This window comes from Tiliqua scincoides, chromosome 1, assembly GCF_035046505.1.
Source record: "Tiliqua scincoides isolate rTilSci1 chromosome 1, rTilSci1.hap2, whole genome shotgun sequence".
NCBI classification, from domain to species: domain Eukaryota; kingdom Metazoa; phylum Chordata; class Lepidosauria; order Squamata; family Scincidae; genus Tiliqua; species Tiliqua scincoides.
The window spans coordinates 127,322,877-127,340,371 of record NC_089821.1 but is presented as its reverse complement, the minus strand read 5'-3'; the positions used below and the strand labels follow the sequence as shown (position 1 = coordinate 127,340,371).

Genomic DNA, 17,495 nt, shown 5'->3' with positions numbered 1-17,495 from the left:
TTACAACGTTGTGCATTCTCTTGGAAACCCCACATCACTTAGATTACACCTCTTTATTTCTGCACCTGCACTCACTGGTGTGAGTCACCTGCAGTATTTTCCCATGTAAGCAGGGAATTTGTGTGGAGGGGTGCTGTTTCTTTCACAGAAGCACCAATTCTTCGTTTGTGATGTCCCGTGCCCAGGTTTGTGTTGATTAGTCTGTGGGAAGAGTTGCAGGTGAACCATGCTATTCACAGGGGAGAGGGTTAATTTTACTGTATTTCGCTACCTTCCTACATTATGATTCTACAATTACATTTGAGGATAGGTTGGTTTTTGTTTTTTAATTAAAGTTCTTCATTGTCTCTCCACAAAAAATATATATATGCTCAAGTACCATACAGACCATAAAATATTGTGACAATAAGCAGTATAATAAAGCAGAATAATTAAAAAAAAAAACCACAATTCTACACATGGATTAAGGACCATTAGTTAAATGATATAATAAAGGTCTGATGAAACAGATTTTCAATCCACCACCTCAGGTCCAGTAGTGCTGGAACCCAGCAAGGTTTTCCAGGGAACATATTCCACAGTTGTGGTGTCCAATGAAGGAACCCTTGCCTCAAGCACCTATTGATCTAGACTTGCAGAATAAAAGCACTCTGCGGGGCTTCTTCAGATGACATCAGAGAAGATGACACAGGTTCATGCTTTGTTTTTTCATTGATTCCAGTTATAATGGTATTATCCATTCAAAAGTGTGACAAAGATTCCTTCATAAGGATGTAAGCTCTGGGACCTTGTAATCACCCCTCCACTATCCAGAACTAAATAATATTCTCTGTGTAGTGTCTTGCAACTTCCCCAGAGAATCTAGGACAACTTGTGTGTGTGTGTGTGTGTGTGTGTGTGTGTTGCACTCTACACACACACACACTCTACAAAAGTGTGTACTCTTTTGATACTTTTGATACTCTACAAAAGGGGAACATCTGCTTAACTATGACTTAACCATGATTTGTTGAAAGTTCCCTTTCATAGGAGTGCTGTCTTATAGCTGCTTTCTCTTGTCTACGCAGGAAATTCTTTGGCACCCCGAGCAGGCAAAACAGTAGAGGAGCACAGATGAGTAGAACAGAATCCATTCTCCAATTTAAGATGGCAGGTGCTCCCTACACATACACATATTTTTTTTTTCTTTTTAAACATAGGTGGATAAGCTTGAGCTCAGTTGATTTACCGATTCTACAGCATAACTGGGAGCGATCTTCTCATTAATTTCATTCAGTTTGTCTGAAAACATCTGCCTGTCCTCTGTGGCCATGATGGATTCAACTGACGTTCCAAGGACTTTTACTCCATAATCCTGCAGAATGCCACGTTTGAACAGCTCCACTCCTAATCAAAGAATAAGTTGGCATAGGCAGCATTAAGAGAAAATAATGCTCGGAAATATATTCAGTTGGTATAGATCAGTGGTTCTAACACTTTTAGCATGGGGACCTACTTTTTAGAATGAGAATCTGTCAGGATTCACCGGAAGTGATGTCATGACCAGAAGTGATATCAACAAGCAGGAACATTTTTAACAATCCTAGGCTGCAATCCTACCCTCACTTACCCAGAACTAAGTCCCATTTACTATCATCGTTAAAATAAAATACATAGTAGCTTGTTGAAAGTGCAGGTCTGTAACATTTCCCCAAATGCAGTCACATGCCATGATAGCATCAAGTCTAATCTATTAAAAATAAAATATTGAAATGAATGGGGACCCACCTGAAATTGGCTCGTAACCCACCTAGTTCTACACCTACAGTTTGAGAAACACTGGTATAGGTTATTGCCAACTTATCCAGGGCCCAGGCCACATTCTTACTGGCTAGTGATCCTGTTACACATGATCAGTATGTGCCCATCCTCCATAATGTGCAGGATGTTCCATGTGAAGGTATGTACACATGTAAGACTGAGTGGTGTGGTTCTCTCCACAGAGGCAGTATTAAGAGAAAAATAATAATCTGAAATCTATTCAGTTAGGATAGTTTATGGACCACCTATCTAAGGCCCAAGCCATACCCTTACTGATCAATGATGCTGTTACTGCTCACACAGGATTTAGGAGAGAGGTGAGGAAGAGTGCAATGGGGCACAGGGTGGGCAAAACAGAGAAGCGAGTGATTGGACCCAGGATTGGGCCAAGGAAGCACCTGCCAAATCCTATACCCCTTCCCAGACCCAATTCACCTTCACTGTCAACCGCTCCTTTGCATATGAGTTGACCCATGGCAGCAGCAGAGGCTTCTCCCAAAGAGGCCTCAACATGCCAAAATTCCCCCATACTATAAGAACATAAGAACAGCCCTGCTGGATCAGGCCATAGGCCCATCTAGTCCAGCTTCCTGTATCTCACAGTGGCCCACCAAATGCTCCAGGGAGCATGCAAGACAACAAGAAACCTGTATCCTGGTGCCCTCCCTTGCATCTGGCATTCTGAATTATATATCAGATGCCATGTTGACACCACTGCATTGCCACATGGGCAGTTAGATAGGGCTGTGAGTTGGTGAATAACTCTCAACTGTAAGAAAAGAGAACATTCCCACAATAGCTTACCACAGTTGAGAGCAGTCTGTCCACCCATACCAAGAATTAATCCATCCGGGCGTTCTGCTTTGATGACCTCTGTGACAAAATGTGGGGTGATGGGGAGAAAGTAAACTGTGTCTGCCTGCTTTAGGCCAACTTCATTGGTCTGAACTGAGGCAATGTTGGGATTCATCAGGACAGTTTTCACATTTTCTTCCTGAAAAGAACCACAAAAGTGTCAATAAATATATTCTGTGTGTAGCAGAAAAGGTAGACACTACCCACTGTGTAAGAGAATCCAAGGTCGCACTCTTCAGTATACCAACTTAGAAGCCTCTTCCTTGGAGGTACATAAGGCCCGTACTTTCACATACATGCATTTAGGACTGAGGCTCATCTGACTGCTCTTTGAAAAAATTCATACAGAACACAAACATACAGGTTGCCATCACTCTAGCATGCCATAAAGAGTGCATTATAATCAGAGTTCTTGCATATGAATTTCAGACAAAAACTATTAGTATTACTGAAGAAAACCGGATAGGTCAGTCATTTGTAAAGTATGTAATGGTGATAAAGCAACTCATTCCAAAATCAGTTTTCATAGTGGAATTCTAATGCAAAAAGCGATTTTTGCATTAGAATTTTTCCCAGTGTAAATGTGAACGCTTCTGGCAGAAATGTGTGACCTAATTATATTTCTGCTCATTCTCTGGTTATTCTTGGACATTAACATCTGCTCCCATGATCCATATATGTTTGGCCACGTGTTAATCATAGCTACTTGATTAATTAGCTAAAGGAACACAATGGAAAGCAAACAGTGATGTGAATACTCGGGCGTATCTTGCAACGCGACACTCACACAGACTGCCTTGGCGTCATATACTATTGTAAATCATGCTGCCAGAGGCAAGGTCAACACGAGCTAATGTTGCCTCTGGAATAGCTGATTAGTACCAAGATCAAAATGGCTTGCTAGTGGTGAGAGAAGGAAGGTCAAGCTGGTGAGATTTACTGGAAAACTTTTCTGAAATGTGAAAACAAAGAGCAAAAGAAATAGGGGATGGAACAGCATCTCTTTTAGAAGAGAAGCTTCTCTTTAAAAATAAAGGTGATCTTGGTATAGAGAAGGCATCTCGATTTGATATTTCCTGATAATAGAAAATGCCTGTAATGCTCTCACACAGAATGGCTACAATTCAGATCCGAATTGATCCACGTGCAAATTGGCCGGATGTATCAATTTGCAATTCCAGAGACCGGCTGGCTGAGTGGTGTACATTCTAGATCAGCCAAACAGCAAAATAGTGAGAAATATTAAAGAATAGAGAACTCCATGCTCCCCTCCCAATCTTTGGAATTTTTATATTTTTATTTAATTTTTAATTAATTTTAATTTAATTTTAATTTAATTTAATTTAATTTAATTTTTATTTAATTTTTAAATAAAATGTTAATATTCTTTTTTGTAAACTGTATTTTTCAGAGATTGTAAGAAATAATTGTGCCACTTGGACATTTTTGGTAGAATAAATTTTGGTGACTGGAATGCTGCAATTTGAGCTTCCTGATGTGTGTATGTTGTGATGCTGTACTAACAGTAGAAAATACTAACTTTCTCATATTGCAAAACACAGGGGATATGATCATGAATATAACCAGCTAGACACCATTAAGTAAGAAAAGAGTTTACTTTAAGTAAGAAAAGAGGGAAAAGAGCTTTACTGGATAAGGCCCATCTAGTCTAGCTTCCTGTACCTCACAACAGCCCACCAGGTACCTCTGGGAGCACACAACACAACAAGATAAATTGTTGCCATTCCCTTGCATCTGGTATTCAGAGATGGGATCTCTCTAAAACCTGGAGGTTGCATACAGTCATCATGCCTTGTAGCCTATGATACACTTTTCCTTCATAAATCTACCGTCTTAAAGGCATCTAGGCCATTGCACATCACTATGTCTTGTGGGAAGGTGTTCCACAGATTAACTATGCACCAGGTAAAGAAATTTGCCATTCCCTTTGCCATCCATCCATTCTGGAAGAAAAATCCATTACGGGTTACAAGCCGTGATGTGTATGTGCAACCTCCTGATTTTAGAATTGGGCTATGTCAGAATTTCAGATGCAAGGGAGGGCACCAGGATACATGTCTCTTGTTATCTGGTGTGCTCTCTGGTGGGCTGCTGTGAGATACAGGAAGCTGGACTAGATGGGCCTATGGCCTAATCAGCGGGCCTATTTTTTTGTCTGCTCTAACTCTCCTAACGCTCAATTTTAGTGGTGTCCCCTCTTTCTGGTGTAGTGCAAAAGGGAAAAGAACTTCCCTCTATCCAACCCATGCATAATTTTGTATGTTTCAGTCATGTTCCTCTTCAGGCACCTTTTTTCTAGACAGAAGACTCCTAAGTGCTGGAGTACTTCCTTGTAAGGGAGTGTTCCAGCCCACTAATCGTTTTGCTCACTCTTTTCTTCACCTTTTCACTATATCCTTTTTAAGACATGGCAACCAGAACTGTACACAATACTCCAGATGCAGCCTTGCCATTGATTTTTACAATGATATAATAATATTGGCCACATCATTCTCAATCCTTTTTTAAAAAATGATCCTGATCATGGAATTGGCATACTGCACAGCAGCCATACCTTGGGTCGAAACTTTCATGTGGTGGTGGGTGGACCCACCACCATCCAACCAGCTCAGAATTCATCAGCCTATATGTAAAAATTTCATTTCTTTTCCCATTGGCTATGCTTACTTATACTGAAGTCCATCTGCCATTTTGTAGCACATTCTCCCAGTTTGGAGAGAACCTTCTGAAGTTCTTCACAATCCATCCTAGACTTCACCACCAACAAAAGTTTACTGTCATCTACAGACTTGGCCACCTTTCTACTTATCACCAACTCCAGATCCTTTATGAATACATTGAAAAGTGCCAATCCCAAAACCAATCCTTGGGGCACACCACTTTTCACATCTCTCCACTGTGAAAATACCCATGTACACCCAGTCTCTGTTTTCTGTTCTTCAACCACTGACTTCAATGGGAGAGACTGAAAGTAATACTTACACTTATTTCATAATAACCAGTGGGAGTTAAAAAAAATATTTAACTTGGACCAGGTCATATTTTCATGGGAAACTTTCACCTTAATCCTCATTATCAAAAGCCTAATGAGAGCTTTAAAAACCCACAAAAACAAAAACAAAAAATCACACTTCTATTCTTACTCTGTTATGGAATTTTACCACTAATATTATTTCCATTTGGAAAAAAAAGTTAGAAAAATTTATTGGGCAGAATTTTTCAGACCCTCAATTCCATTCACTGCAGAAAACCTAATTATCATGTCAGCCATAGAGTTGCTCTGTTCCAAATACTGTATTTTGTAAACAATTTAAGGCTTTCCAAGCCTGACATTTGCTGCAACAAATATGGCTCTCATATTCCCCTGTTGCAGATGAGGTCACAACATTCCATTTTTCTTAAATCAGCTGAATGACTAGCCGTTTATTGGAAAAATATACATAAACCTTGAACGTCTCAATAATTTCAGCATACATGATATTCTGTGCTCTGGTTCACACAGGTGCCTGTTATCTGTCATTTGTTATTGCACCACTTGAAACAATCCTCGGTCCTCCAATCTAGGAACAGAGCAACAGAGTTTGACAGAAGATCCCAAGCTGCATGCAACAAATAATGAATACATTCTTCACAATAAATCCGAGATTTCTTTAGGGCAAATCATTCTTTAGTTTACAAGAACTATTTCACTGCACGCTTACTAATAACAATGGAAATGGTGGAGTTCATTCTTACTGAATAATACAGCCTGTTCTACCTAAGTTGTGCATTATAATCAAAGATTTCAGCAAGGCAGAAAGAATACATACAAAAATAACCAACTGCTACCTGGAAGGGATGTACACTGGTGGAGTACATTGACATTTCTCTTTCCACATTCTCACCTTCATAGCTTTGACAGCCTGTGATCCAGAATAATCAAATTCTCCTGCTTGACCAATAGACAGACCACCAGATCCTAGGATTAGAACTTTGGAAACCTAAAATTAAGCAATGCATCCGAAAAGCAGAGCAGAATTAAGTCAAAATTCACAGTATCAGTCTTCATTTAACAGACAGGCAGTGCCCACACTTATTCCCATTTCTAAATTGCTTCCAGGACAAGTGAGGGCCAACTTCCGCACTGTCAGTAATAGGTTCCAGAGGCCCTGGGGTAACCCTGTGTGGGAATCCTGTCCCGTCCCCCCCATGGCACACCTTAATGGTGTCTGGTTGCCCAGGAAAGCTAAAGGGAAATGAATGATGCTCTTCATTCACCACAATGCTGAAGCAGAATTGAAGGAAGGGCATTTATCCACTGTCCACTAAGCTTCTCCCATTGGGTCCTGGTGGCCTTGTGTCCTGGCCAGAACCCAGTTGGAACCAGATGTAGCACCAGAATCCTGCAGCTTTGCTTACCAAGAATGAGCCCCCTTCATTTATTCCAGGGGTCTCCAAACCCCAGCCCGGGGGCCAGATGCAACCCGCAGTGAGTCTATATCCAGACCGCGGCCAGCCTCTTGTCCCCTGAAAACCTCTGGTCCCCTCGACTGAACATGACCAGAGCTGTGCTCTGATTGCATCTGAAGGGTGTTCTGAGGGCCAGAGAGACTGAGTGAATGAGCCCACTCATTCATTTATTCATTCATTTAAGTTCCATCTCTAATTTATTTATTTAAATTTTATATTTAAATTCTTTTCCAGCCCTCAGCACTACGCCAGATATTTCATGCGGCCCTCTGGCCAAAAGGTTTGGAGACCCCTGATTTATTCCATAGAATGATGGCATTACAGCGAATGGAAATTCCATTTCAAAAGCGTTGTGGAGAACAGGTATTTTTCCAACTCCACTGCTGAATAAGCGCAATCTTATGCATGTTTACTCAGAATGAAGTCCACTTTGTTCAATGGGGCTTTCTCCAAAGTTAAATATGCACAGGACCGATGTCTAAAACTGTTAGCAAACCCATTTTAGCCTTAGATTGTAAAATACTAGAATGATTGTGCATAATACACAACACATTTATCGGCCACTACATTAACTTATAGGCAAGTATGGTTGAATGTGGCCAATCATAGCGGGAAGACGAGATGCGAATTCACAGTCATGTGAAAACATTCCCTAAATGCAAATAGTCAAAGATGCAGAATCCCAGGAATATTTCAGTGGTTGGCTTGACCCTGGGTCAAATCCCTTCCTCTCCCACTCCATGAATTCACTGACAACTTTGGGCAAGCTATTACACCTCTGCCTCATTTCCCCATCAGTGAAGTGGGAATAACATGATCTACCTCTACATAGTGGATATGCTGAAATCAATCTCAGCACTGAGTTTTGACCACATGATGTGACAGAGCTCAGGTATCCTCATGTCATGAAACCCTTTTCCCAGAAGTTCAGACATTCAGGAGATGGTTGTGCACTCTGCTCAAGAACAGTGGTACTCTATTATTAGTCACAAATACCAAAGCTCAGGCCTGCCATGTTGTAAGCAACTGTCTCAAGGACCGAGTCCCAGTGAGCACTGGCTCAACTTAGTAGTTGGCATCCTTCAGTCTCGGAAGACCATGGTATCACGCTCTGAATGGTGGTTCTGGAACAGAGCGTCCTCTCCAGTGCGCGAAGCCTGGGTAAAGTAGGTATGGAGGATAGGCTGCTACCAATGCAGCAAATCCCCCCTCTCCACGTCGCTGAAATTGTCCAATGGAAAGGCAGAGGCCAATACGGTTGGTTCCAGCTCAACTTAAACCCGTAATAAATGAGATAAAGAAATGTGGCATTTCTTAAACCTCAGGGACCTAGTCAGCTATAAATCTAAGTAAGAATTGTATCTATAAAGTTATACATTAGATATGAATTCATAGGCATATATCCCACACCTCCATGGTTCAACTATTATTCCAAAGCAAAATGAGAGTTAATATAACTGTAATGAGTAGCAAAATTAGGACATGTTTTGTAAGGAGCTTTGGTTCTGTAAATTCCCAGATAACAGTTCTGCATAGTAAATTCTGCCATCTCTTTCAAAAACAGTTGCCGTCACTTTATGACAGACGGCTAAGCATGAAGCACATTAATAAACTGACCTCAGCTCTCGAAGTTGCCGCTGTGGCCTTGGGCAGCACTGAAGCAATGCTGGTACCTTTTCCCTTCTTGATCAGTGAAACAAATGAATCAAATAAGAACTAGGAAAAAGTAAATAAAACATACATCAGCATTCAGAAGAGCACTACGTTCATATTACTGAAAGACAGGTAAACAACTGCTACCAAGGGCCACCAAGGGCCAAATCCTTCTTGTTTATAATGAAACTTAAATTGCTGTTGGCTGCACTATTCTGGTTCTATCTGCTACATATTCCTTCAAGCTGTCAAACTGTATCAAGAGTGACCCAGCACACCAGGAGCAAAGTGACAATGTCCACATCAGGCACTATTATCAGGAAAAGCGGGATTTTTGCTCTACAATGCAGCACCTGATTCAAAACATGGAATACTGAAGATGTTATCTTCAAGCGAAGATAGGTAGGAAGCAACACGGTGAGCAACTGGCCCAGGAGTGCAGGGTTGGTCTGGAGTCTCTATGGAGGGTGGGGGCCTGGCAGCAGCACAGCAACTGGCTAGTCTGCAAAGCTGGCCAAGTTCTCACAAGAGGACGGGATCGGAGCAAGACAGAAGGGACGGGTTCCTTAACACACTTGGTGACACCAAGCCTAGCGATGCCACTGCATGTTCTAGTCCCCTTGGCTTTGAGGATGAGGCCCCTTCATCACTGCTTTCAGGAATCTACAGGGAGCCATGATTGGTCTAAAATTGGTCAAGGGCCAAGGGCCATGAGGATGTCATAAGGGCTCCCACTTCTTCCACTTAATGTGAGCACTGGCTCCTTCCATACTATTTTTGTCCTTCCCATAATAAGTTCTATGAACTTATTGTTGAAAAGCAGTATATAAATACTGTTTAACAATAATAGTGATCAGGATTCCCACCAACTACACCTGGAGTTCAGTCCGTACAGTCAGGGCTTTTTTTGTAATAGAACGCACCAGAACACTGTTCCGGCACCTTTTTTCCCCCCACTAGCTCCACCCTTTTTTTTGCACTGCTGGCTAAGGCGGGATTCGAACCTCCAACTCCACCCCTTTTTTTTTTGCCCTGCTGGCTAAGGCAGGATTCGAACCTCTGACCCCGTGCTCCACAGCCCAGCACTCTCTCCATTGGGCTATAGGAACTCCTGTAGTCAAAAGTGCTTTTTGCACTGCTGGCTAAGGCAGGATTCAAACCTCTGACCTTGTACTCCACAGCCCAGCACCCTCTCCATTGGGCTATAGGAACTCCTGCAGCCAAAGTGCTCAGAATTAATATATAAGGTCTTGAACCCAGCTGGTGGCCATCAGCACCTCAAGTACTAGTTCCAAACACTTTGAGTCTAGGAGCTCCTATGGCTCAATTGCTAAAGTGCTGGTCTGTGGAGCCAGAAGTTGGGGGTTCAAATCCCCATGAGGAATAATTTTTTTCTTCTTTTTTTTCAGGTGGGGAGGTGCTCCATGGCTGCAAAATATAAAGGTTGGCTGCCAGTTGCCAAAAGGGGGACCAGTTGAGGCTGCAAAACTCCTCAAAGTTCAGTCCCAGGCAGGCTTTTTTTTTTGCCTTTTTTTGTGAGTTCCTGCACCTTTTTTTTTTAACAAAAAAGCACTGTGTACAGTTATTACTGTCTGTATATCTTACATAAATGTTTGGCTCTCAGGCCCCTGATAGCAGGTGTCTTGAAAAGAATGCATCAGCACAGCTAGTGAAAACGAAACCCACAGGGTGTTTTTTTCGTTCCTTTAGAAGATCCCAGATTGTTCACTTTGGCATGCAACCTTCTTGCAACTGGCAAATTCTCTTCTATGTTTAATTAACTACCAAAAGCCAATAAACAAAAATTAAAATGCAATTGCTCTACGTATGGGCAGGCATGCCTTCTTTCTCACTTGTTACATACCCTAATGCTGTTTAGTCATACTCCCCCAGCTACATAACAGATTGCTGTAAGGTTTGCCGGGTGAGTCACAGGCAAGGGATTAAGTTGCATTTTCAAACATGAGAACAAGGAAGTGTGCCTGTGAATTCATTTACATACTTCAATAATGTAGAGGTATTCAACATGCATTTCCAATTGGGGGAAGGGGGAACAGCTGGCTTTCAATACTAAAGGCCATTTTCATTTACATAAATCATGCATACAAGGTTGTGGGTCCAATCCTACTTACGCAAATGGTGGTGTTCAATTTGATGCAATCTATCACACACAATTTCAAGCACAGCAAGAACAAAGGCCTAAGTAAGCAACAGGGTCTACTGCCTTCGTGCTCTGTTTGTGGGCATCCCAGAAGCATTCAGCTGGCCACTTTGAAGACAGGGTGTTGAACTAGATGATTCCACTGTAATCTTAAGAAATTTTCTAACTGACTGGCTGTGGCCAATTGAATTGCTTTCAAAGAAACATATGAAGGAGCCTATGAACCTCACAAGACATTCTACCATAATGTCCATATGCTTGAATGACTACAGCGCACTTTGGAGCAAAGATGACCTGCTGTTAGAATTGCCACTTTACAAATGTGTGGATATTCTCTTTCTTTTTGAACATTATGCCTTCTCTCCACAAAACAGAGCTATGTATAACTTGTTAATATTTGCATTCTGCCTATCCAACCATGAGGTCAAAACAACAGGTTCCCAACCTCTCCCATCCATGTACGCTGTTAACACCACTCTTTTTTTTTTTCCAATTTTCTGTAACATATTTTGTTTGCTTTAATATTCTCAACTGACTTGGGCCAAAGTAGAAAGGCAATATGTAAATGCAAGAAATTAAATTAAATTAAATAACCAGATGTACTAGCCAGGTCCAAACCTTTGCAGCTGCAGAAGGCAGAGTTCTATGAGGCATGTTTATGAAACTCTCAAGGCTGATCTACACAATCTGAAAGCACATGTGCCAAAGCACCACTGGGATTCTACCATTTCAGAATACAAATGCAGGATGATGCGGTTGACCTGCTTCCTCGCAGTATTTCCACCATGAACACCAAAAACCAGCCTATCGGGGATAAAATATTCCATCTTAGCCTTTCTCCCAGGGTGCTTGGTATTTTAGGCATGGGGAGGTTTTCCTATGTGCCACAGGCAGCACTTAAAAATGCAATTCCACCACCTGGACTCTGACATCACATGCTTTTCAGAATGCATAGATCACTTCTGCAATCATAGGTTTGTCACACAAGGCCTCGTTTTGTTTAAAATAGTTATGTTGCATGGGACAATTTGGTATCACCACCACTCTTGGACTTTCCCACCATGAATCTGGTGGTTCCGATTCTGAGCAGAGATGAATATACCCAAGACTGGGCAAAGTCTCACTCCAACCAGAAACATCATTTCCAAATGTTTCAGTAGGGTTACAAGTTTTGCTTGCACTCCGCCAGCAATCCTTCCACCAAACTATAAATCTAAATGCATCAGGCTGGTCCCTTTACAATACCTCTGTGTCTGTTGGTCCAGGGCTGGCTTCTGGGTAGAACTGCACTGTGAAAATTGGCTTGGTCTCATGCATAATTCCCTGCAGGAATTTAAAAACAAAAAAAGTTGCTCTAGTTTCCTTTATGGGAACCAGAGAGTTTATTGAAGTGCTACTTTTGGCAAACATTTCCAGCTATAAAGGTTAAAGGACTAGTATGATTTAGGGACAAAATTGAAAACCATTCTGTTCCACATCTTCAAACAATGTTTTATCCACTAAACTACTGAACAAGGCTTTCATTGGTGAACCCTGCAACATCTGTGTAATTCACTGACTCTTGGGAATGTTCTTTGAAATGGTACTTACTGAATTCCAAAGACTTAACAGAAAGAGGTACTGGCAAATTATATTGTGTGTGTGTGTGTGTGTGTGTGTGTGTGTATGGTAAATTATATTGTGTATATAAATTATATTGTATATATATATATGGTAGTAAATGTTCACCATGGAGAGCACAGAAGGAAAAGAACAGTTTTTACTGCTCTCACAATTGTTGTTAAACACCAAACTTGCCCTTCGACTGCTCTGTGCTCATATACCACATGGCTGTATAGCCCATTTTCTTAAGACTTATACTGAGTTTAGCCAAGTATTATTATTAGCTCATTTTCTACCTCACCCTTCCTCCATGGAACTCAGACTGACATATAAAGTACTTTTTCTCACCCTATTTTATACTCAAAGACACCCTGGGAGATAGACAATGTTGAGAGACCTCATATGAGACTGGTGGTCGAAACTGAATCTTCCTGCTCCTCATTCGCCATTCTAACCACTACACCACACTGGGCACAATCCTAACCAACTTCCCAGCACTGGCATAGCTGTGCCAGTGGGGCATGTGCTGCATCTTGCAGTTGGGGAGGCAATCATGGAGGCCTCCTCAAGGTAAGGCAATGTTTGTTCCTTTAACTCGGAGCTGCATTGCTCTTATGTCAGAGCTGGAAAATGGGTTAGGATTGCGCCCACTGTCTTTCAACTCTAGCCTTCAAGTACTGTGACTTGTACTGTCCCTAGTAGTGGCTCTCCAAGGAGTCACAGCAGGAAACTGCCTTATACTGAATCAAGTCAGTATACTATTTAGGTCAGTATTGTCATTGTCAACCCAGACTGGTGGCAGTTCTCCACATTTCAGATAGGAATTTTCATCTGCCCTACCTGGAGATGCTGGGGATTGAACTTGGGACCTTTTGCACACAAAACACAAGCTCTGCCACTGAGTCATGGTCCTACCTTACCACCTGAAGATACCGGGGCTGAACTTAGTATTTCTGCAGCCAAAGCATTTGCTCTACTACTGCCACCTCCAACCCCCCTGCATGACAAAGACACAGAACAGGAGAACAAATGAAGCTACTCCTGGTTAAAATGCAAATGCGGTCTCCTCTGTCAGACAGAGTTGCCGGAATTAGAGTTTTTAATTTAAAATATTTATATCCTGCCTTTCTCCTCACTGTCAAGAGGCACCCAAGACCCAAGACCCAGCTTACAGCTTTTTCTACATATTAATAGCCTGACCCCAAGGGATTCACACCTCGCAGCGTCATTGGGTCATCACAATATGACCACTGTGGATGACACAGCCCACACTTAAAAAGGCAGCAGCAGCTTAAGTTGGTGATGGTGCACCTTAATCTGTGGCCTTATCTTTTCCTTCTCCACTTCACAGGGTCACTAGTGAAGGGAAAGGGGCACAATACTAACCACAGTAAGTTGTTCAGCTAGTACTTGTGTTTGTTTAGCCAACCTATTTGATTGGTTAAATATGTGTCCAAAGCAGATGTTCTGAGGAAGGAGTTATGTTATCTGCCCATGACATTGCTATGGCCACTTCACATATAAGTCCTGCTGACACTACATGTAAAAGTCCAGCCAACTAGTTAGCTCAGTGGTTCCCAAACTGTGCACTGCGGTGCCCTAAGGCACCATGGTGAAATCACAGGAGTGCTGCAAGGTTCTCTGGCAGCCTCCTCTTCCTAGGTCTCGTGGGTGCCACCATATTGAATTGTGCGAGATCTCATTCAATCCAAGAAGGAGATGCCCAGGAGAGTCAGAAAGGAGAGGCTGCTGGGTAAAACAAGGGCCATTCTGAAATTCATGGAAGACTGGCAGTTATTCATTTATGGCGTGTAACCTAGAATTTCAACCTGTGGTGACACTGGTCTAGAGGTTAGAGCCTCCGTTTGCCTGAAGATAACATTCAAAGGTCACCAGTTCGAGGCCACCGGCACGTGAATGGTGTGACCTTGAAGCAGCTGAAAAGCCGAGCCTAGTTATTCCACCTGCTCTTTGGTGTGAGCGAAGAAGCGTCTTGGCTGCCCTCCATGTAAGAGATGAAGGAGCTGCTTGACAGCTTGTGTGGGAGGAAACTGGAGGCCAGAATGTGATACCAGATCAGAAAGATCCATCTGACTGATGTTCCATCTGATCCATCCATCCATTTTTATAACTGGATAGATAATTTTAGTTAAACAATATTGAGTGTTTCGGTAAATTCAAATTTTTATACTGATAAATATGATAGCCTTTGTACTGATGATTATTGTGTTTGTTTTTTTTAACTGAATGATGCATGTTGTAATCTAGGGCCAATACCCTCATGTGTAACCTGTGTTGTACCAGCCCTAAGTATAACCCATTTTCCTTTCCTGTATCTGAAATAAATAAATAAAATATTTATTTTTTAAAAAAAAACAAAAAAATAGAAAGACCCATCTGAAATGTTGTGGTTCTTGAAAAATAGAACCTTTCTTCAATTGTAAAAATCCCTACGGGGATTTAGAATAGCCTGCCTATGTAAACTGCCTTGAATTAAAGTCTGAGGAGAAAACTGACGACCAAGAAAGGCAGTATATAAATACCTGTATTATAATTATTATTATTTCTTCTTCAACTCAGCATGTCTTGCTGTAGCTTTCCTTTAATCTAATTAGATCCATCATGCCCAACACCTTCTTCTCCTCCCTCTCCTATTCCCATTTTGTTTAACATTAGCCAAAAGATAGGCTCTGGTGAAGCTTTCAAGCTTGTGTGCAACTTTTTAACTGGTCCTAAAAGGTGTATTGTTTTACAATCTGTAAATGGAACAAATTCAGTAATTACTAAAAGAGAGATCGGTCATTGAGGAGTGGAAACAAAGCAAAAGAAATCATGAAGCTGATATTCCATCTAGATAAAACAGATGCAAGACAGTTCTTTGGTGCAACTGAGCAGAGTACAGTTCATCTTCCTGTCTCATCAAATTCTTCACAGGTACCCAGAGAAAGGGAGTTTTACCTCATTTGTCTGATCATTCGCATTTACAAATAGAGGCTTCCAGCCAAGAGGGAGAGAGTTGCTGTCAATCGCATAGCCATGATTCTGAGCAGTAATGAAAGCCTGTCCATTTATCATGTTCACAACCGGCTGGTTCTGCCCTCTAAAGAGAGAGAGAGGCAAATGGAGAGCAGGAGAAAAGGATGGGTTTTTTTTGGGGGGGGGAATGGGGGGGAGATGATGAAGGGCAAGGGAAAACCACAGTTAATAGTATGCAGGGGCAAGCAAAGGGAACACACCGTGCTATTCATGGCTGTTTTGTTGGAGGATAAGGAAACATTAATGGCTAAAGAAAAGTTACCTCTTCCATATAAATCAAACATGAAAAGCCTACTTGTAAGGAGGTACTCAATATTATCATGATTTATCTATCTTTGGCAAGACCAGGATATTTCTGCCAGACTCAGGAAGGTTCAATAGATAGGTGGAGACCCACACTTTTCAATAGGTTGTATTTTGCAATTGTATTTGCAAAAATGGCAAGAATAAACACGGATCAGGAACAAGGTACATCTATCCCATGCAGAGATGGAAGTTATTAATCTACTCTCTTGCTCCTAGTACATAGGGCTGAATGGGAAAAAATGAATTTAAAAAAAATTGCCTCAACAATGGCCAAATTTCTGTGCTTGAACTGAGTTAAGTAGTTGGGAATTGCATATTTTCCAAAATGCAGTTTGAACAGTTTCTCTCAATGAAATGCATACTCATTTTATACCTTCAGCATGCACAATTCCATAAGGTCTACATGCATTCTTTGCAGAGGACCACATTCAGGTTTTTTGAGGAATTTAATTCTTCTGGGTACCACTGTGCTGGGAAGGACTATCCTATCCTAATGCTATCCTATCTTGCACTGGAACAGGCAGGCCAGTAGGCTTGCGCTGTATCCAGGGCAAGACAGGGCTCCAAAGTGGCTCAGCTGAAGGTAAGGGGAAACTCTTCCCCTTACCCCTGGGTAAACCACTACAGCCCATATGGGTCTCTTCAGACTTCTGCCACCTGAAGAGGTGGCATAAGTCCAAGGAGAGCAGAGTAGCTCAGGAATAGGGGTTGGGATCTGGCATAACTGCCAGGTCCCAGCCCCACCTCCTGATCCCTGCCCTCCCAACCCCGGGACTGCCCTCCGCTTGCCCGCCCCCAGCCCCGGAATGCTTCCCTCCCTCCCGCCTCCTCCCCGCCCACCAGAGCCTTGTGTTGGCCAAGCTTGGCTGATGCAAGGCTACCTCCCCATGTCGGTATGGAGGCTGGATTCAGCCTCCACAGGCTGGTGTGTGTCCATGCACTGGCCCAGCCAACTCTTGAGGAAGCGCAAATGTGCCTTACAGCACATTTGCAACCCACCCAGGGCACTGTTAGGGTTGTGCCCTAAAGCATACATGGAAAAGATTTTCAACTTTTTCCATCTCACAGCACACTGAGAAGGCAATAAAATTGTCAAGGCACACCATCAGTTTTTTGACAATTAAAATGGGACAAATCCCCAAAGAGAAGGATGACTCTCCCCTAAACCCCTGCAGCACACCTGTGGATCATTCATGGAACACCAGTGTGTCGTGGTTAAAAATCACTGCACTAGATACATGGAAGAAGTAGGAATTAATATGAAATTTACAGAACTGTCTGCCCCCACTACGTCTTTGTTAGATATTCTGCCTAAGCACTATCCAGCTTTTCAGCCTTTAGTAGAGACAGTTAATGTATTTTCAATACATATTTCCAACGTTACTGCTTCATCAGTTCTGAATCTGTTCCTGTAGTGATCGTTCTTTGATATACGGTGGAAAGGATTCCCCCCTCTTTGGCCCAATCCAGCAGGGCTCTTTGTGTAGTCTGAATATTCATCCCAATCAAATTCAGCAGGCACATTACTAATCTAATACACAGCTGTGACATTAAGCATATTTTTTTTTCCTGTTAAACATGCTGTATTTTGGCAGTTTCAAACAGAATTCCG

General features: G+C 42.0%; 1 protein-coding gene across 1 annotated transcript in view; it reads right to left on the bottom strand.

Annotated features, from left to right (window-relative positions):
- Positions 1 to 17,495, bottom strand: part of CPS1 (carbamoyl-phosphate synthase 1) — a 169,712-nt gene that overhangs the window by 106,844 nt on the left and 45,373 nt on the right. Inside the window, exons 10-15 of the mRNA XM_066622052.1 lie at positions 15,500 to 15,641; positions 12,185 to 12,262; positions 8,743 to 8,841; positions 6,561 to 6,656; positions 2,605 to 2,794; positions 1,229 to 1,386 (exon numbers count right to left, since the gene is read on the bottom strand). Of these exons, the coding sequence (XP_066478149.1) occupies positions 1,229 to 1,386; positions 2,605 to 2,794; positions 6,561 to 6,656; positions 8,743 to 8,841; positions 12,185 to 12,262; positions 15,500 to 15,641 (763 nt within the window). The remainder of the gene's footprint in view (positions 1 to 1,228; positions 1,387 to 2,604; positions 2,795 to 6,560; positions 6,657 to 8,742; positions 8,842 to 12,184; positions 12,263 to 15,499; positions 15,642 to 17,495) is intronic.